We start from the raw sequence: 22400 nt of genomic DNA, 5'->3' as shown, positions 1-22400 counted from the left end.
TTGTGCAGCCCTATCAATGGTGAGCAGACTGAGTATTATCTCTTGCCTGCTGGACACGGCTCACCTGCTGAACAGCTACAGATGCCAGAGGATTATCCCTGACTTCATGTACTACAGCAGATTAACTGCCTGTCTGTCTCTCTGCCTGCTTCCCTGTCCACCATTTCATGATGCAAACATCATTTTATTTAAATACAGTTGAAAAGAGTGTTTTAAAGTTCACTGTTCAGGAGAAATTCACTAAAATAAATGCTACCGCAAGCATCAGTGATCCGAAAAGGGAAAAAGGTTAGGTGTCCCAAAAGTCTCCGTATATAGGAGACTATGTTTGCCAGCACCGTGCTAGTTGTGACTGCGTCAATGGATTTTCACTTCTCGGTCGGTCTAGAACACTTCCGGTCTTTTTGAAATTGTTCATTTTGATAACAGTGTCGTGTGTGATGTGACGTGTTTCCTGTTGAAGTCCATCACAACCTGGCGACAGCTTCCTGACCCAGCCATGAGAGTGATTTTAATACGTTCTTCTTTTGTCAAAGGCATTCTTTAAGGCTATGTGGAAAATATATATATATATATATATATATATATATATATATATATATATATATATATATATATATATATATATATATATGTATATGTGTGTATATGTATATATATATATATATATGTGTGTATATATGTATATATGTATATATGTATGTGTGTGTATATATATATATATATATATATATATATATATATATATATATATATATGTGTGTGTGTTTAACTACATACAAATGTTTAACTACATTTTTCATATTAGTTTATATAATAATTATACACATACACACATCTATCTATCTATCTATCTATCTCTCTCTCATTATTTATTTATATATATATATGTATGTATGTATGTATTTGTGTGTGTGTGTGTGTATATGTATATACATGTTTGTATGTGTATATATAATTTGTGTGTGTGTGTGTGTGTGTGTATATATATATATATATATATATATATATATATATATATATATATATATATATATATATATAAAAATAAATAATTAGAGAGAGATAGATAGATAGATAGATAGATAGATAGATGTGTGTATGTGTATAATTAATATTATATAAACTAATATGAAAAATGTAGTTAAACATTTTGTTAACTGTTAATCTCCTGTATATATGGAGACCTTTGGAGCACCCTGTCTCTGCATTGAGTAAAATCAGTGAAAGATTTAACTCGAGTCTTTTCAACTCGAGTGTGTCCTTTCTTGTGCTTTTTTACACTGCTATTACATCATTCAAACATGGTAATCTCGAGTCAAGTAGGAATTTGCTGCGCTCCCTTTTGTGCCCGGTTATGTTCGGTTTTTATGAGCACATCACAGACTAATTACATTCCCTCAGCCCGGGAGAACAATACGGCCCTGGGTACTGAACATTAGAAACGATCCTGCCTTCCGGAAACACAGGCGAAGACGAGCGCAGTAAAACTAGTCCTCGTGATATCTGGATTTAATAAACCTATTTGCATATATCGCAAGAAAAACTGCGCTACCCTGACGGCGTATATTGACCGATCGGAGTTTTAATCACAGCGGATGTTTTAAAAAGCTTCACCATCCTAACATTTCTCACTCTCCACACTCCTGTGCTCTACCACTTACAGACCGTAGAAAAGGCTCGTGTAAAGCCTGCCGTCATAATCACTGTTACGTGAACGCAAATCGAAAACCGACGCAGTGACTTCCAGCGAATATTTCTCTCCTCTCGTCGCTTGCAGAGCTCGTGCAGGCAGACACACACGAGTGATTTCAGATTCCTTCGTTCTTGCATCACCCTTGGTGTCGCAGAGACATTTCTTTTGTTTCTTAGCAGAAATGCAAATCAGGCAGCTTCCCTTAAACCTCCCAGCTTCAATCTATAGATTAGATTTAATCACCTTGACATTGCTGATGACCGATGTGTTGCACCACGTGGATGCACAGTGTTCTGGGCTCAAAGTGCGGAGCTGCTTCAGGACACCGTAAACCATGCTACAGGACTATAATAATAGACTCCGAGCATGGCGGTCCACAGAAGTGCAGTTATGCACTCAAAGCCTCCGTAATTCTTCTGCTAAACAATATTTTAGCTTCTTCTGTGAAGTCTTTGTAAAGTAACAGTCTGCTGCAGGAACTAAAAATACCACCCAGAGACTGATGCCAGCCTCGCAGCTCCTTCCGTTGGGCTTCTGTGAGTCAGTGTGTGTGTGTGTGTGTGTGTGTGTATATATATAAATATATATATTCCATTTTTCTAAATACTAGTTTAGCTTGTTAAGAAAAGCCTAGTGCACTTTCCAGAATGCCTCATGTCAGAAGAGAAGTAACTTTCTGTCCTTTTTTGAGTTGCCAAGTTTTTCAAGCATGTTATCTTACCTACTCAATAAAAAAAAAAAGTGTGGGATGCCACAGTGCTGCCATTTTTAAGCCTCTTTACCGTTTAGTTCTGTGTTGTCCAGGATTACTGAGTGTGTGTGTGTGTGTGTGTGAGTGTGAGATGGATTTTGGATATTGTTGTTCTATAAGCTAATATGTTGCAGGCTCACTTTACATTACATTTTATGGCATTTGGCAGATGCCCTTATCCAGCACTACTTACATTTATCTCATTGATGCAACTGAGCATTTGAGGGTTGAGGGCCTTGCTCAAGAGCACAACAGTGGCAGCTTGGTGATGATGTGAACTCACGACCTTCCAATCAGTAGTCCAACGCCTTGAGCTACCACTGACCACTGGCTCACTTTGGACTCTGGCCAGGTCTGTGATTATTACTCACTAATAACAGGTTTACAGGAAATAATTTGGGGAAGTAAAAATGCTTTTGGGTCAGGTGAATGTCGAGAGGCTAATTGTGGTGGATGTGACCTCTGTGCTTGTCCATTCCTGTGAAGGAGGTGTGGCCTACACGCATGTCGGTTTGAAGGAGACATGGCCGTCATATGTGCCTTCCAGTGTTTTTCATTGTATCTTGAATTACATATTGAGATCAGCATAGCATCCTGTCAGAAGGAAAGAGACAACCCGGTTAAGTATTACTATTGAAGAATATTTCTGAGTGATTTGCAGCTCTGAGCGTTCTACATTAGACCAAGCACCGTTCTGACTAGCGCATGTTTGAGTGTGTCATTGCGGTTGAGGCCGGGTGGTGTTTGTGCAGACAGCAGGCAGGACGTGACGTTAATGCCAGGCTCCCAGGTGGACAAAAACCAACCGCCGCAGCTACTTCCTCCTGTGCTCTCTGTGCTAAATGTGCACTAACTGCACCTTACTGATAAGCCATACCGTGTGTTTTATTTCCTGTGTGAGTGTGTTTGGTTCAGAGCCAGGAGGTGTATATATCTTAAAAAAGCCATTAAATGAGAGTTGCAGCAGTCAGATAACCAGGCAAAGTGTCGGCCAAAGGAAGTTAACCGTAACAGGATCTCCTCACTTCTGACAGCTGTTATTACCTCAGTTGTGTGTATCATAGGTGTGTTAGAATGCAGCGTGATGTTTGTTACTAGTTTTGCAAATCTCTGCATCTCGGATTTTACCTCAGTTTGTCACCAGCCTATGATTTTTGTGTTTTGGGTGCGACAAACGATCCTTATTTACATAATCATATTTTAAATCGAACAGTTCTGTAAAGTTCCCGTGATGCTTCGTATTCGCACATTTAAAAAATCCAAATGGAGCCAAAGTCGAGGAGAAAGAACCAGATGGAAAAGTGATTCAAGTACAGTACACCACACTCTGTCCTGAAATACCTTATCAGATCTGAAGATGTGGAACCGGTGTGAGGTAAATATTTATACACAAGAATGCAGTGACAGAATTTCATTACTTGCTAGCGACATTACTCTGACGTTGGACACAAAATGTGTCATGGCTGTTTGATTACACGTAGGGTTTGTATAAGACTGTGTACTTTCGCTATTTCTCTGAACCATCAGTGATTCAGCAGTGATTCATTAATTTGATGATTCATTCAGACCAGCAGGCACAAAGTACAAGAAGAGAGATGGAGAGAAAAAACATGCAGTGGAAATTTATTATACTAGCAATAAAATTAAAAAAAGCCCCACACATTCGTATCAGACTTCATTGGATACAAAACTATCTGTCTCTATTAGTGCGCCAAATATCTCTCTGTATTCAGATGTGAACCAGAAGGATGTCTCCAGAAAACCTGGAGAAGTAGTAATATTTCACTCAAAAAAATATAAAACACCACAAAAAAAAAAACCTCAGCTACATCATTCGAGTTCACAATTGACTGTGTGTGTTACTTGACCACGTGAGCTTGCTAACCATCTTAAAAAAATCCACTTTCCCCAATCAAGGAACTGTTGTTAAACCTGACTGCAATCGCCATCTACTAATATTTGATCATAGATTCTACTGCTGCGTTTCATTGTACGATTTTCATTTAATAATATATTTTTTTAATTGTTTAAATTATTAGCCCCTGCACCGCCAGGCTCTGGGTTTCTGATCGGAAGGTTGGGGGTTCACGCCCCAGCACTGCCAAGCTACCCTTGAGTGTTGGGCCCTTGAGCAAGGCCCTTAACCCTCTCTGCTCCAGGGGCGCTGTATCATAGCTGACCCTGCGCTCTGACCCCAATTTTTTCCGAACATGCTGGGGTATGTGAAGAAACGAATTTCACTGTGCGCTAATGTATATGTGACCAATAAAGACTCCTCATTATAAATACCGGTTTGTATAGAAATATGGGTTTCCTTTAAATGTGAAGTAAATTCCATGTATCCAGTCAATATTCTTTATTTCATGGACGTTACTTAGATTTTTGGAATAATGTTGTTTCTAGCTGGAGAGCTTTCTTTTCCTGAACTCCTGAACCAAAGATAAAACACTTTGGTATGATTTTGATTTTGGTGCTTGGACCCCTAAAGATGATAATTTGGATAATGTGGGTTTCCTCCACTGTAACAGAACAAAAAAGGTCACGGACCCCCTGGCCATGCTTCACGGTCTTTTTGGGGTCCCTGGATGCCACTTTGAGAACTACTGGTGTAGACCACGATATCTGTTTATTCCTGAAGAACATGTTCGTATTCACATCTCTATGCCCTACTTTTATTTTTTTTCTTCTCCCATCAGTGAGTGCAGCCATGTTGTACATCGTGAGACTTGTGCATTTCTTCAACTTGCTGAAACTTTCCAAACACTGTCCTGAAGCTGTCTGAATGTGCGAGTGTCCCTGAGCAGCTCATCGAGTTGTCTTCAGCAGCCGTAGATCCTCCAGTTCTGCTTTTCTCCTGTCACACACTGAAGCAGCTCCTCGAGGCCCGTGGCTGTGTGGGTGGGTGCTGGGATCCGAGCTCCGCTCTGCTTTTTTTGGACTCTCAGCTTTCTAAATTTGGCGCGCCTGTTTCTGTCCCAAATCCCACCGCAGGGAGTTTAGCGAAAAACGGCTGCTCTGGGATTGCAGTGCTGGAAAGTGGGATGTGCGCAAATCGATTTAGCTTTGGATTGAATTCGGACGGCCTCAATAGACAAAGCCAGGGAGTTAGTGTGGATAGAGAGAGCCTCTGTTTTTGTGTGCGTGTTTGTGTTGATGAGAAATAAACAGTCAGAGACATCAGTGATGAAGGTTATCTGTGTTGGACCAGAAACATTTTAGTTCTCTCTCAGATGTAGATGCTTTATCACATATACACACAAACTGAAATCTTTTGAGTGCTCAGAGTGAAGAGTGTAAATAGCTTCTGAAGCAGATGGAATGTAAGACACATTGGGTTCAATCATAGAACTGTATATCAGTACAGTAGAACCCCTGTATCTGCTGTTTCAGTTACCGTGGTTTCACTTCGGGGGGGGGGTTTACTCCAGAAGTAGAGTAAACATTTATCATTTAAATTGCGTGCTGTTCTGAGTAACGTGATGATCCCTTTGTCCAGAGTATCCACGCCGTATATGCTACCCAGACGTTAGGCACTTAGCAGCCATCTCGGTTATCAGAACAGCTGTCGTGGCATCGTAGCGCTTGTGTCGAAGAAACTTAATAATGGCCGCAAAGCACAAGAGTAGCGATGCTGGCAAATCGGATGTGCCAAAGTGAAGCGCTTCCTTTTAAGCGAAAATGTGAAAATTCTCAATTTAATAGGGAAAGAAAACAAATCGTAAAAAAGAAACTCATGCCATTGCTAAACTTTTTCATGGGTACGTACAGTATATAGTGTTCACTAATATCAGTGGTTTCAGGCATCCGCTGGGGGGCTTAGAATCCATCCGTCACGGATAGGGCGGGCTTACTGTAGTAGGGGTGGGCATTATGACCAAAAATATATCACCATACCGTTAGACGTTTCTACAATATATAGTGTACATCATCATATGAAAGTTTGCTAACAACCTACGAACAAAATATTTTTTTTAACGTTACATTTAAAAGCAAACACTACTTCGCATTGTTTAATGTCTAGAAAAAGTATTTTAAAATATAATACATAAAAAATTCGACATATAAAAGCAAACACTAACTATTGTCTAGCAAAAGATGTTCTTTTAAAATGTTAATAAACACCTAGAAAAATAATTTTAAAACAATTGAAAAAAAATTTTCATATATAAAAACAAACTATTTGTGTAGGAAAAGATATTGTGACAGGTAATTAAAATGTCTAGAAATAAATAAAAAATATATATATATTTTAAATTATTTATAAATGTTAAATTTAAAAGCAAACACCAACATTATTTAATGTTAAAGTAATTATTAAAAAAAAAACTTACTCTCCAGATGGTGATTTTGGTCAAACGCATGGACACGCCCTTAGAAAAACGTGTGCAATATTAATTTTCTTTGCTATTATCACATTTGAACTTCGACTAGGAAAGGCTTCATGCTGTGGTCGTGTTGAGTTTTCCAGCGAATCGCCCCCAGCTGTAGTCATCTGTAGGCATCTGTATGCACACACACAAATTAGGCATGTTCAAACGTCCATTACTTCTCTTACTCAATACAAGTAGCACATACAGTGAATCTGAGTTCTGGGGGGAAAAAAACTTCAGTGTCACCTTTCAGAAAACCGAAACCGTGCATGTACTCCAAATGCTGCAAGAACAGCTTTCCTTTACTTCGGGTACACATTGGATAGGCGTTTTAGGCTCGTTTTACAGGAGCTTTAAGAGGATAGAAAAATTACTTATTTAAAAAGTATTATTTTCCTAATTTTGGGGGATTTGTATGTATGTGTGTGTATATATGTGTGTATATATATATATATATATATATATATATATATATATATATATATATATATATATATATATATATATATATATAAGTATCGTATCACTCACTCCTGATCAGTTGAGCTGTTTGTTGTTTTCTTCCACAGTGCTGCTGAATTCTCTAATCTGATTGGTGTTTAATTTTCTATAACAGCAGCTCTGACAGTAATTCGAGCTCGAATTAAAATCAAAGTTTGTATTAATGTTTTCGTTCTCATACGGTGTTGTTTCTCCTCCATACAGGGTTTTGCGATCGCCGAAATGAGGACACGGTTTTCACCGCCACAATCAGAAAAACGACCTCTGACCGGTTTCTGTAGTAAACGTTCTTGCACAGTGACGGCGCATATACCAAGACCAATAATAAAAAAAAAATCAAAATCAAAAACGAGAATGGTGTTATTTAGCTAAAGAAAATGTATGCGTAGTTTAAGTAAGATTTCAGGAAGGAGTCTCCAGTGTCAGGGTTTTGCTCACAGAGTGTAAGTTTCCTACCACGGCGAAGGCTTCAGGGCCGAGGACGTTGTGGTTTCTCGTTGCTAGGTAACGGGTCACAGTTTAGCCAGGCGAAACGTTCAGCAGCAGATATGGCGACTGCGAGAGGATATCACGTGACTGAAACACTGCAGTGATGTCATGACGATTGTAGGTTGGTAATGTGTTTAGGCTTGAACAGATAAAGTTGTTGATACTCGATGGTGAAATGATGTGAAGTCTGTGTTGAGATTTCTTTCCTGTGCCGTGGGAGGTAGCACGAGATAAACGAGGTGTTTCAGCGTGTCGAATGTGCACCAAGTCTTTTGTTTCGCCCTTCTTCAGTGTCTCTCTCTCACTCTCTCTCGTGCTCTCTCTCTCACTGTGTGTGTGCATGTACACTTCCTCCCCATGCTCGGGTTTTTCCAGTTACCCTGAGAGCCGATGAGGCAGGAAGCCTGACCGGCTTATCGTTTCCTCTGCTACTGAGCTCTCCGTCTCTGTGTGTGTTGGAGGTGTGGATAACAGATAGGCTCAAACACAGATGCACATTAAACGCACAATGACACAGTGACACAGATAAAGTCCTAACACACACACACACAGGTTCATACAGACACGAGTGAATGTCAAGGCATGTTGCTCTTAACTCAGAGCTGCTTTGTCTCTCTCTCTCTCGCTCTGTGTGTGTGCGTGTGCATTTGGCCAATGTTGTGTGAGTGCTGGCCAGTTGGCCCCGGCCATCGTCCAATCAGCACATTCCTCCTCATGAATACACTGGGGCTGAATTTGGCAGGCAGTACAGGGTGGGGGAACAGTCATATCCTGTCCACTAACCCTCACATACACACACACACACACACACACACACACACACACACACACACACACGGTACTTTACATTAATTGAATACAAACTGATAAAAATACAAACCCCAGGAATTCATGGTGACTCCCATAATTGTCCTACTCAGTGTCAGACAGGTGCTCGGCTGTTGTCTTAGAGTGTGTGTGTGTGTGTGTGTGTGTGTGTGTGTGTGTGTGTGAGAGAGAGAGAGATCTGGGACACAAAGGTGCCTCAGTGCTGATGGAGCACTGCCAGTGTGTGCGCTCTGAATTCTTGTTGTTGTCGTTGTTTGAACACAGTCTCTACTCTGTATGTGTGTGTGTGTGAGTGAGAGACTGATCGTACTCCTTGCATTACATCAGTCCTCCTGTAGCACAGACTCACACACTGTTCCACACAAACACGCCTCTCAACCCCTCTGTGTGTTTGTGTGTCTCTGTGCATGCTTGTGTGTGTGTGTGTGTGTGTGGTGTTTTTTTGTGTCATATGGTGTTTTGTGTATGTATTTGTGTGGTTGAGTGGATGTTCTTTTGTGCTAATGTGTGTTTGAATCTGTTTTTGTGTGTGTGCGTGTGTTTTTGTGTATGATGTGGTTTTTTTTGTTTTGTTTTTGTGTGTTGTATCTTTTGTGTGCATATGCTTGAATGTGTTATTGAGTGTTTGTGGGGTTTGTGTGTGTGTGTGTGTGTGAGAGAGAGCACACTTTGAGTGCTGATTTGCTAGTTAGCTTATTAGCACTTCTGTGTTACTTGAGAGAGTTTAGGCAGTTCATTGTCGATGCTCATACCAATAAAACTTTATTGGCTGGGTGTAAAAGGAGTGGAGTGGGAGATTATGTGACTGTGTGTGTGCGTGTGTGTGTGAGCGAGCAGGAAAGGGCTACGATGGCAGGAGGTAGCTGCAGTATTTCTAGTCCACATTCTCAGGCTAACCAGGCGTGAACTTGAGCTCAATGCTGAGAGCCAGTTTTCCTTTCTCTTGTTTTCGTCCTCCTTTTCTTTCCCTTTTTCTCCCTGAATAAATCTCTCGCGCAGCTCAACAGGCTCCCTTGGCTCTTCTTCAGCTCCGCCTTTCACTTCTTTTGTTTGCCGAGTTCATGTTGAGGCCCATGTTGGCCTTTTCTCGGGGAGTCGGAGCCCAAAACAAACATGGCTGCACGGGTTCCTCTTATCACTCGCTCTGGAAAAGATGAGAACGTGGCCGCGTCCTGTGAGACGGTGCAGGTCCTATGGTGGCTTATCTAGTCATGTGGTTAGTCGTTTCCCACAGGCAAGAATGGGGGATGGGTGTGTGTGTGTGTGTGTGTGTGTGTGTGTGTGTGTGTGTGTGTGTGTGTGAGTGAGGGAGACTCTGCAGGCTTCTCATTGCTTCCACACTGTAGTCTGCTATTGTTGTTGTATCCTTGTGTATGTATACATGTGGGAGACAACAGAAGTGTGTGTGTGTGTGTGTGTGTGTGTGTGTGTGTGTGTGTTTTAGAGCTTGTGTGCTTTGGTGAGTTAGAACAGTGGACTTTAGTGGAAGTAATGGCAGCGAGATTTGGAGTAGCGGTCAAGGTTTTGTGTGTGAGGGAGAATGTGCATGCATGAGACTGAGGAGTGTGTGTGTGTATGTGGGTGGGAGAGTGTGTGTGTGTGTGTGACTGTATTGTGTACTACTGTTCAGGAGTCTGTGTGTGTGCGCACGAGTGTATGTGTGTGAGCGAGAGATACAGAGCTTCATGTGGTGATTGTAGACATGGCGACGTTCTGCTTTTATGTTGTAGTTTCTAAGCATTAACATTGAAAGTTCTTGTGAGGGGGGTGTGTGTGTGTGTGTGTGTGTGTGTGTGTGTGTGTGTGTGTGTGTGGCCGGCCACAAGGTCTTATTAAACCAAGGACTATAATTTTCATTTTGGCCTACCCTGAAAACACACACACAGTTGAGCATTGGCGACAAATCAAAAATGTATCATGATGTTTAAAAGCAGTGTACATTGTAAAAGTGGTGTATGTTGTAAAAGCAGTGTAAAATTGGTGTATATTGTAAAAGTGGTGTATATTATAAAAGCGGTGTATGTTGTAAAAGTAGTGTAAAAGAGGTGTGTGTTGTAAAAGCGGTGTATATTATAAAAGCAGTGTAAAAGCGGTGTATGTTGTAAAAGTAGTGTAAAAGCGGTGTGTGTTATAAAAGCGGTGTATGTTGTAAAAGCGGTGTATGTTGTAAAAGTAGTGTAAAAGAGGTGTGTGTTGTAAAAGCGGTGTATATTATAAAAGCAGTGTAAAAGCGGTGTATGTTGTAAAAGTAGTGTAAAAGCGGTGTGTGTTGTAAGAGCAGTGTAGATTGTAAAAGCAGTGTACATTGTAAAAGTGGTGTATGTTGTAAAAGCAGTGTAAAATTGGTGTATATTGTAAAAGTGGTGTATATTGTAAAAGCATTGTAAAAGCGGTGTATATTGTAAAAGCATTGTGAAAGTGGTGTATGTTGTAAAAGCAGTGTAAAATTGGTGTATATTGTAAAAGTGGTGTATATTGTAAAAGCATTGTAAAAGCGGTGTATATTGTAAAAGCATTGTGAAAGTGGTGTATGTTGTAAAAGCAGTGTATGTTGTAAAAGTAGTGTAAAAGCGGTGTGTTGTAAGAGCAGTGTGGATTGTAAAAGCATTGTAAAAGCGGTGTATATTGTAAAAGCAGTGTACATTTGTAAAAGCGGTGTATGTTGTAAAAGCAGTGTATGTTGCAAAAGTAGTGTAAAAGCGGTGTGTTGTAAGAGCAGTGTGGATTGTAAAAGCATTGTAAAAGCGGTGTATATTGTAAAAGCAGTGTACATTGTAAAAGCGGTGTATGTTGTAAAAGCAGTGTGAAAGTGGTGTATATTGTAAAAGCATTGTAAAAGCGGTGTATGTTGTAAAAGCAGTGTACATTGTAAAAGCGGTGTATGTTGTAAAAGCAGTGTGAAAGTGGTGTATATTGTAAAAGCATTGTAAAAGCGGTGTATGTTGTAAAAGCGGTGTATGTTGTAAAAGCAGTGTGAAAATGGTGTATATTGTAAAAGCATTGTAAAAGCGGTGTATGTTGTAAAAGCGGTGTATATTGTAAAAGCGGTGTATGTTGTAAAAGCGGTGTACGTTGTAAAAGCGGTGTACGTTGTAAACGCAGTGCTGCAGTGAACCTTCAGTTATTAAATTTGTACAAAAAGACATGATGCGGAGGAGACATTATACAGATTTTGATGAGCAGTCAGTTGCTTGTTGCTCGGAGGAATAATGGGATGTGTGCGTGCGTGTGTGTGTAATGTATGTTGTAACTGAATGGTTAGCGGTGTTGATATTATACGTGGTATTGCCGAGCTGTACAGCAGAGTGATGGCGTGACTCTGATTCACATCAGCATCGTCACAGTTCTACCTGACTCATTATTCTGTGTGTGTGACTGATGTGTGAGGCTTTTTCTTCTTCCTCTGCTCACTCTGTTCTGTTGTTTTGTTTTGTTTTTCACAGGTGATATCACACAAAAGGGCTACGAGAAGAAAAGAGCTAAGCTGCTGGCCCCGTACATACCACATACCCAAAGTAAGAGCTTATCCCCCCACCCTCCTTCTCTCTCTCTCTCTCTCTCTCTCTCTCTCTCTCTCTCTCTCTCTCTCGCTCTTTATCTGACTCTCTTTGTTTTATTGAAGTCGGCTCTGTCCCGAGCACATGCGCTCTCTCTCTCACACACACACACACACTTTCCCCGTGACTCATGCTTTAGGCCAGTGGAAAGGCGGCTCCAGATTTAGACTGGTTTAAAGAAATAATTCAGCCAAAGATGACCTTTGTTATAGTCTTCCCCGCTGTACTGCGAGCCAAGACATGCTTCCAAAGTTTGCTTGTTTAGTTTTTTACTAAGAAGTAAGTTACTTACTAACTTAGCAAACTGTGAGCCAGTCAGTATCTAATTAATTATCAAAATCAGATTGGATGTTTTATCACCCAAATCACTGATGATATGCGTTTCAACTTTCAAAGTGTGGCGCACACGTGATGCTTGTGTGTAGTGATGGCAAATTATGTCCCAAAGAAAGAAAATAAAAACACAGCTTCAAGATTCACGGTTGTTCAGTTATCGTCCGTCCATCCATCCCGCTTATCCAAGCCCAGGGAGCTCGGTGCACAAGGCGGGGCACACCCTGGACGGGGTGCCAACCCATCGCAGAGCACAATCACACACACACACATTTACACACTACAGAGAAAATGCCAATGAACCTACAACACGTGTGTTTGGACTGGGGGACGAAACCGGAGTACCCAGAGGAAACCATAAAGCACAGGGAGAAACTCAGTGCACACAGGGTGGAGGCGGGATTTGAACTCCCAGACCTGGCGATGCGAGGCAAACGTGCCTCCTCACAGATCATGTTAAAAAATGTTGTTGTTTTTGTTTGTTTGTTTGGTTTTTTTCCATTTAACACTACCGGAAACAATGACGGGAACTACACCTGCGAAACTATTTGTTTTGAGATGCCAAACCGCACGACACAGTTTAAAGTTGGCTTTATGCTGTACAACTTTTGGCCTGGTTTTGCTGTCGTAGATGTAAATTGCACATCGTAAAAGAATTCTTCGGTCGTGGCATGATAATCTTGCAACGCTATTGTGATGAAAGATGGCCAACGACAAAGGTGTTTCAATGCCAGAAATTTTGGATTAAAATCTGAGTATGAACACTTCTACAATGCTCATCCAAAACCCAGCCGTCCAACAGGAGGACGTGAAGGATTAAAGTACGTTTTTACACACACAGTGATTCTCAGCAACAAAGCCACCGGCTCGACCATTCATTTTCAGTGAGCGCTGGTGACTTCCAGCGGCAGGGGCCGTAGGTGTCTAGATGTGGGCGTGTCCAGCGACGTGACAAAGTTGAGAGGTTTATGCAAATTTGGCGGACTACCAATGTTAGAAGACAGCAGAGCGCACGTGATCCGCCATGCTACCTGCGAGCCTGAATTGTTTTGTGGACCCAGGCACTCCAGTGCTTGCACTTTCACCACAGAGAGACGACCGCAATAGCATCTCGTAGGATTTGATGCATATATACTCTGTTGAATTGTCTATACAATCACTCTCCATCCAGAATGTTTCATTTTAGCAGCAAGAAAACAGTCGTTTTCTTGTTACTACGGCAACCGGTAGTAGGAACTCCTACTTGCAACTTTATAGTACAGCGAATGGTTGTATGTGATCGTACATTTCCACAAAACTCACAGGACAGCTACAAACACACTAGTAGCAGTGACGAAACCCGGACAAAACAAGCTGGACAAAATCTTCTCTTCAAGATCTCCCTGATTTTGTTAATGTCATCTATTTTAATCACAAGTGTGTCGTTACAGAATCTTTATCATATACCCGTATGACATGGGGAACGTTATCGCGAATTCTGTTAGAGTTCTGTTATAGAAATATTTTTCTGGGATCAGAGCACACAGCATGAGAAATAATCATCACTTAAAACACTGCTGTAATTCTCAAAGGGTCTGTTTCTTGTAGCTCCAAGGGCAAAAAAAGAGACAAACTTGAGACCACAGTCATGTCTCCGCTGGTCAACATCATCTGAAAAGTTCATTTTATTCTGACTCATTATTAGGACGTTCCAGTCTCAGAAGTGTAAAATAAGTAACTGTGTAAATGTTCATCACAGCAAGATGCACTTTCAGTGCCTTTGGACATGCACTGAAACTGATCATTATTTAAGGATTTATAGAAATATTCATTTGTTTACAACCCCACAGATCTGTTTTGTTAAAGTTGCAGAGGTTCCTTCAGGCTAAAAGACTTGCAGTGCTTTTTGGGTGTAAACCGTGTAAAGATGGTGTATAGCTCTCCTGCCCTCTAGTGGTAGAAGTCGAGATTGTATATTTAAGGCATGCATGGACTTGTCCAGTAGCTTAACAGCTTTGTTTGTTATGACAAAAAAACTTTTCATAAGTACTTATTATCCCTGTGTCTACACTATAATTCAAACCGGCTTAGAGCGATAAATTAAAAATAAAAAAATTAATAAATAACGGCAAAACTGCCATTTGAGTGATTTAAGCCGTTATTTCCCAAAACTTTTCCTGCCGGTAGCTGAACATACATTCTGAACATATCGTAACTCTTAACAGGAAACAGAGGAGGAAGTGAAAGAGATGAACTCGCTGTGTTTGGGTCAGTTTTGTGCTCTTTAGCCATCTGTCGTTCTTGACAAAGGAAGTGTTGTAACTCTGTTTCCACCCAGCTGACTAACACTTTCTAGAAGTGGATGAAAATTAGCACACTGTTAATATGGCTTGGGGAAACTCTTTTTTTGATTTTTGTTTTTATCTATAAAGTGGAAGTCTGTTCACAATCCCTTAAATGTCATGCTTTCAAAGCTGCCATTTGAAGCTTCACCCCTCGCTGTTTCACACACCACACCTAATCTCTGTGTTTTCATGCTGCGCATGTGTCCGTGTAGATAAAAGCTATAATTTAGTGATTTGTGTGTGTTACAGCAGATAGCCTTTTGTCTGTATGGACATGTGCTCAGACTGAGTGTGTGTTGTAATGTGTGTAGATGTGGATCCAGGCCTAAAGAGTATCCACTTGGCTCCAGGCCCTGGTGTCGACTCCTCTCCCAGCCCAGACGCTGGACCCTCGGCCCCTCCACGGCAACACCGCTTGCACCGCAGCGGGGGGACCCGCGATGACCGTTACAGATCAGGTACCACCAATACACTCACCATCACCATTACACCGTGTTCACACCAGCAGAGACATTTTGCCTCGAGTTGTCGGAAAATGTTTCTATCTTTTTCTTTCTATCAGTTGGTTTCACTGGTAGCTCCATGAATGTGTGATACGACTGCACTAGCTACAGAATGTTCACAAAACTACCCATTCCACCACAGCTCAGGCCTTCCTGCTGAAAAATGAGACATATTGTCCAATACGACCCGGACTCAGATACACTCTTGCTGTCAGACTCGACATAAAAACGTTTGCTTTTCACACTCACTATTTTCATGCCAAAATACCAGTGCTATTGTGCATGGGTGCATCAAATATCAGTCCTGTAGTATCGCCGGTTCAAAAGCTCTGGGTTAGGAACAAATGTCCGACCATTGGTCTCAAAGGTAGTCGTCACATCACTGTGAATCTCTGTACAATGCTCGAAACTGTTGACTCTCTCACTAAAAACGAATGGCTTAAGACCGCGTTGGAATTTTGCCAACTGCACATGTGACTACTCTTCCCTAATCCTACCCAAACCTTCACCATTACCCTCATTCTCAACAACCTTTTAAGCCTCGTGACAGTCATCGTAACGTACCGCTGAACTCAAATAGCTGCTTTTGAAACGGCTAATTTTTAAATTCAATTTATACAGATTTCACTGCAAAAAAAGACACATTTGCAAGACGAAATAATTGGAATATAATCAAATTCATCTAATATTTCCTATTATAAGATTACCGTGATTATTTAACCTGCTTGTTGATGTTTACTCATTTCATGCTTGAAATAATCTGCCTCTGTTGGCAGATAATTTTTTTCCCCTGCTCAAGCCTCTTTTTCCTGAAAGATTAGACACTAGAATGAGAAAAATATGTGAAGCTTGAAATCTCTAAAGGGCATCTAAAATCAGGCTGAATTGTATTATAAGTTATTTATAATAATCTAATAATAAGAAATGTTAGTTTAATTTGCCTATATTCAAGATATTTTCAATTTCTTGCATAAAGCTTGTCATAAATGATGTACTATACACTATGCACTTACACTATGCACTATGTGCCCTACCGTCTAGTGTATGAGTTTTAGAAGGGTAGGATCGTCTCAGGTGGAACACGTTTTTTTTACTAGCCGGAAGTACAAACGCACTCAAACGTTCCACCCTGTAGATTTACCAGTTCATACCATTTTCCTATCGTAGTGCTGTAAATTCTATCTGAAGCGTAGCGGTGGTCATGCGACCGTCGTGTAGTTCGGTTTATAGCCTTTAACTTGAGCTTTTTATTTCTGCCGATTGTATTTAGGCTTCAAAATTCCTAAAAGTTGTGTTCATTTGTGAAGATTATCTTGATGAACAGAACCTGTTAAGAGTCATAAACTTTTGTTGGTCACAGAGCTTATTTTCTGCAATAATCTAAAACCCAATGGAAAAATCCTATTGGCTTTTTGTCGAGGGAACCGGGGGGGACGCTAACTTCCGGGTTGGCCAACAAGAATACGTCATCCCTGTAGCGCTCTGTACAGTTCACGAAAATTTATTTCTTCGCTTTACTATTTATATCAATGTTATTTTTTTTTTACCATTTGTAAGACGTCTTGTCGTTGGGCATCTTGAAAAATGATCTGATCCAGTGTACGTGCCTGGTAGCCCCGCCCCTCTTCCGCTACATAAGCACAGTTGTGACCCTCGCGTGCACGTGTCCAACATTTCACACTCGCACAAGTGCATCATCCAGGTACTCGAAGTGCACTTCTCCGTGTTGGGATTTTCAGTGTGAACACACCGCTGACTATTTATGCTACGAAACGTGTAGTGTATGCGTAGAATAGTGCACAAGTACGCGATTTGGGACGCACCAAACGGTGTAGTTTGGCTACAGTTAAATACATCGCTAAGAATATGAAAATGCGAATCAACACCGAGATCTCACTCGTATCTACGTGTGACGGACGTGAGCTAGCTACTCGACGTTGGGTTACAATGTGCTGACGTTGATGATTACAGTAAAATACAGAACAGGTTTGAATGTAGCAGTCAGCAATTTACTTAAACACGAATCGGTAAACAAACTCCGTTTTCTGTGTTCTGTGTGTGAGGTTGAAGGGTCGCATTTTCCCATAGCATCGCTATTAATAACCCGGACATGTCAGGATGGCAAAAGATATAGGAATGTTTTAGTGTGCATCACAAAAAATAATAATAAATATTGCATTTTGATGAGTGTAAGGATGTAGAGAGCATTTTAATGGTCTCTTTGACGCAGATTATATTTAGTGGTTTAAAATGACTCACTCAATGGTGCTTTATCTTAAACTCTCACACTCAAACACAAGTCTGATAATGCGAATGGAACGTAGTCAGTAGCGTTGACTCGGCGAACGCGCGCTCTACTCTCTCCCCATAGCACTTACTGTAAAGTCGATATACTTTATAATTATCTGAAATGTCCATACTGTAATAAGCATCCTCTCTCCCTGTCTCAGATATCCACACGGAAGCTGTACAGGCAGCTCTGGCCAAGCATAAAGAGCAGAAGATGGCGCTGCCCATGCCCACTAAGCGTCGATCTGCCTTCGTCCACGCCGCTGTGGAGAACTGCACCCCTCCTGGTGAGTAGCGAGCTCGCGCCCACTAGCCTTCTGCTCCCCCTTCTGTCCACAGCTCAGTGACCAGAGCTGTGGAGACGTGGCATGCCAGAGACAAGAGTCAGGGTCTATACAAACAGCTCTGTTTGTGACAAATGGGTGGCAAATACTGGTCTCTTTAGTCACTAAATGAGGAGCTTGTTTAAGGTTATGAGTTACACTCTGATCGTTTTCAATTTGAAAAGAAATTTTTCTTCGCTCATTTTGTAATGGTAATATCATTGCGCTGATGTATTGTTTTTGTGATAACGTTGTGTGTGCGTGTGCAGACACGTCGTCCGCGTCGGAGGACGAAGGGTCTCTGCGCAGGCGTCAGGCTGCAGTGAGTGCGGTTCTCGCTCAGAGTCTGCAGAATTCTGAGTTCTGGATCAATCGCTCAATCCAGGGATCATCCACTTCATCCTCGGCCTCGTCCACCCTGTCACACGGAGACGGCAGCAAGAACCACATCCAGAATACACTGGCAGATGTGCTCGCACACACTCGCATAGGTACGCCAACACTGTTAACATACTTTATAGGGACGTAAAGTATGTTAACGTTAAAGTGGTGACAGTGTGTTTAGCTTTTAAAAGGACAGGAAGTTGAGTGCGAGGCGGCTGAAAGAGGTGACAGGAAATTCGATGTGGATTTGAATTAGGCCTAAGTATATTTACAGGCCAGAGTCTTCTGCGTGAAAAGGCATTGACTGACTGCATTAAAGTGGCTTATTACGAGGAACAGGACGTGTTTAATAAATGCAAACTGGCAAAGGGAAATTCTCAGGCACCATTTTGTTTCACATCATTAAGTCCATGTTGGTGTTTTATAAGCAACACTAATGTATTCTGAGGGACTGTTTTTCTTGACGATGGTTCATATGCGTTGGAAATTAGCTCCTCTGACACTGTAGATAAACTGCAAACTTGCATGAATTCCAGTGCAGCAGTTTCGTTTTCTTTACATCCAAAATCATAGGGTCATAGGGTAATTCTCCAGCATTAATAGGGAAGCAGCATGCTTTACCAGCTCAGACCGGTTCTTCTGTCATTAGTTTATTTCACTGCCGTTCTGCTCCTTCGTTGTTTTCTCAAAACATATTAGAATGTGTCTCTATTTTTTAACGGCCCATAATATACTTGGGCGCTCATAAATACAGTGGTGCTTGAAAGTTCGTGAACCCTTTAGAATTTTCTACATTTCTGCTTAATTATGACCTAAAACAACATCAGATTTTCACACGAGTCCTAAAAGTAGATAAAGAGAACCCAGTTAAACAAATTAGACTAAATGATTATATTTGGTTATTTATTTATTTATTTATTTATTTATTGAGGAAAATGATCCAATGTTACATATCTGTAAGAGGCAAATGTATGTGAACCTTTTGCTTTCAGTATCTGGTGTGACCCCCTTGTGCAGAAATAACTGCAATTAAACGTTTCCGGTAAGTGTTGATCAGTCCTGCACGTTTTAGCCCGTTCCTCAGTACAGAACAGCTTCAAGTCTGGGATGTTGGTGGGTTTCCTCACATGAACTGCTTGCTTCCGGTCCTTCAACAGCTTTTCTATCGGATTAAGGTCAGGACTTTGACTTGGTCATTCCAAAATATTAAATTTATTCTTCGTTAACCATTCTTTGGTTGAACGACTTGTGTGCTTAGGGTCGCTGTCTTGCTGCACGTCCCACTTTCTATAGAGATTCAGTTCACAGACAGATGTCCTGACATTTTCCGGTAGACTTCGCTGGTATAAATCAGAATTCATTGTTCCATCAATGATGGCAAGTCGTCCAGGCCCAGGTGCAGCAAAACAGGCCCAGACCTTGATACTACCACCAGCATGTTTCACAGATGGGATAAGGTTCTTATGCTGGAATGCAGTGTTTTCTTTTCTCCAAACATAACGCTTCTCATTACAACCAAAAAGTTCTAAAGGGTTCACAAACTTTCAAGCACCACTGTATAACGTGAGTATGACCCACGTTTGGGGGAAGACTGCAGTAGAAACACTTTAAATCCACAATAAAACCCGATATAACTTGACTCTCCAATACCTCACGAGTCTGATAGTCTATACACAGTTATAGTCATTACACACTGTTGTGTCCTGATGCAGAAAGCAGCAATGTTCCTCCTGATGTGACGGCGTCCTCCGTGCCACAAGACAGAAACTCGCGGGTGGAAGTGAGTTCCAGTCCTGTAGTGAAGGGCATGAGTCGCGGCAGCAACCGCTCCAGCATGATGGACACTGCAGACGGTGAGCACGTTATACTCTGATCTGCTCAGCTACGTGCTCTACAGTAGTCAGTACAGCTGCTCAGAAGTGCACACTGCAGTTTATATTTCAGTTTACATAAATATTTACCAGGCCATCTTTAGAGAGATTCATTTATCTAAACACTCTACCTATATGACTGTTTAAACTTCTTGTACACATTTCCAGTGTAGTTTGCATACCATTTTAATAACAAAGACGATAATACATTATAGTTGTATTGAGCTGTCTAAAAATTCAGCGAGGCTTATATAACGTTTGAAAACACAGACATAACAATAATTAGGATTAGATCAATGCAAGACCCGAGAAAACCGATCATGTGGGACTGTCTGGAATATGGGAATTATCCAAATCCAAAATAAATCAGAATAATTGAGTATTTCAGCATCTTCAAAGTAGACACCCTTTTTTGTCTAGAATTTCTAGAAATGTATTCTTGGCATTTTCTTGAGGAATCCCCCTGAGATGCTTTTTAAACGGTATTAAAGGAGTTTACACCTATGCTGCTTTTCGAAATATTTCGCTCCAAGTCATCCATTTAAAAAAAAAAAAAAACAATTTTTGTAAATAAAATGTTAGTTTTCTAATGAAAGAAATGAACATGTTGGCACGATTTATATTTTTGTCAACAACACCGATTTCAAACATTTAATCATACACCTTCAGATCAAAAGGTTTTTAAGATCATGAGAAACATTTCAGTCAAGTGTCTCCAAACTTTTGACCTGTAGTGTATGTGTGTGTGTGTGTGTGTATATGTATGTATATGTGTGTGTGTGTGTGTGTGTGTGTATATGTATGTATATGTGTGTGTGTGTGTGTGTGTGTGTGTGTGTGTGTGTGTGTGTATGTATATGTGCGTGAATATGTTAGGGATGTCACGAGAACCGATACTTCGGTACCAACATTCTTAAAACGTGACGGTACTTGTTTTTCGGAAGTAGCATAGGTACCGAGGTTGCAATTCTTCCGGAACTGAAGGGGCAGCAAATACGTGTAAGTGTCTTAGTCGGTCCACAAGTGGTAAAGAAGAAGAAGACTGCTTACAAGCACACGGGAAAAACTACAGAAGATTAACTTAGCTTAACAAGTTTAGCTCCGCCCCGACTCGCTGAGACGCAGAGAGAGGAAATCTCGTTTAGAGGAAAGATGGCATCGGTTGCCGGTGTGTAACCGATGCTATTGTTCAAAGCGAGGAAACACCTGGAATTTGGCGAAGCACCTGAAAGAAGGCCCTATATTATGTTTGTTTGAGACAGCTGGCAGCCGTGAAACCAGCTAACGTTATGCTCCATGTAATGTTAGCGATAGCCAGTTATTTGTTAACGACGCTAACACATTGCAATGTTATACACTACCTCCTAATGAGCCACCATGCATCGCCATTCAGCCCGTGTCCTGTCAGCTAAATGTAGCCTAATGTCACTAATAATTATTCACATGTTCATGCTTTTAATAAATCTTTTTGGCCTGCCACCAGTGAATTTAAACTAATGCATTCAGAGTACAAGGGGTGTGTGTGTGTGCGCGCGCGTTTAGGAGTGCACCTTAGCACTTGTTATTAGCATTTAGCACTGTTCTATTAGTCATTGTCAGACAGTGTTTGATAAATAAAATACCCCCCTCTCTCTCTCTCTCAGCCAGAGGAGGATGTTCTCCGAGAGTTTTTCCATTTTCTTTTTTAAATGGAAAAGAAAATTTCCATTTTCTTTTTTTAAGCCACACCGTGGTATCGACTTTGGTATCGAGTATCGTGTTCTTTTGGTGGTATTGGTACTGACTGCTAGATTTTTGGTATCGTGACATCCCTTGTGTGTGTATGTATATATGTGTGTGTGAATGCGTGTGTGTATGTATATATGTGTGTGTGTGTGTGTGTGTGTGTGTGTATGTATAATTTTTGGCATGAAGTGAGTAATGTGATTACTATTATGCTCATTGATGTGAATCCAGTATTTAACCCATATTTTGCTCTTTTCTCATCCATCATGGGGTTGCTTTTCTGACTATAGGAAAAGGTACCGTTGCAACTGAAAGAGAGGTGTTCAGTGCAGTGACCCCTGTCTTTTGCTTTCGTGTTCACTATCTTGCTGCCTCCCTGTTGTTTTGTTTTTGTGTGTGTGTGATAGTGATTTGTTCCTGTTATAAATTGTGACACATACGGTCTGACCTGTAAAT

The 22400-nt window shown here is 40.9% G+C and overlaps 1 protein-coding gene across 1 annotated transcript in view; it reads left to right on the top strand.

Annotated features, from left to right (window-relative positions):
- Positions 1-22400, top strand: part of dip2ba (disco-interacting protein 2 homolog Ba) — a 66846-nt gene that overhangs the window by 24625 nt on the left and 19821 nt on the right. The window contains exons 2-6 of the mRNA XM_053642594.1: positions 12079-12150; positions 15161-15307; positions 17803-17928; positions 18234-18455; positions 20061-20201. Coding sequence (XP_053498569.1) covers positions 12079-12150; positions 15161-15307; positions 17803-17928; positions 18234-18455; positions 20061-20201 — 708 coding nt within the window. The remainder of the gene's footprint in view (positions 1-12078; positions 12151-15160; positions 15308-17802; positions 17929-18233; positions 18456-20060; positions 20202-22400) is intronic.

Source organism: Ictalurus furcatus, chromosome 15, assembly GCF_023375685.1.
Source record: "Ictalurus furcatus strain D&B chromosome 15, Billie_1.0, whole genome shotgun sequence".
In the NCBI taxonomy this organism is placed as follows: Eukaryota; Metazoa; Chordata; class Actinopteri; order Siluriformes; family Ictaluridae; genus Ictalurus; species Ictalurus furcatus.
Note: the sequence above shows the minus strand (reverse complement) of the source record. Positions and strands in the feature narration are given on the sequence as shown.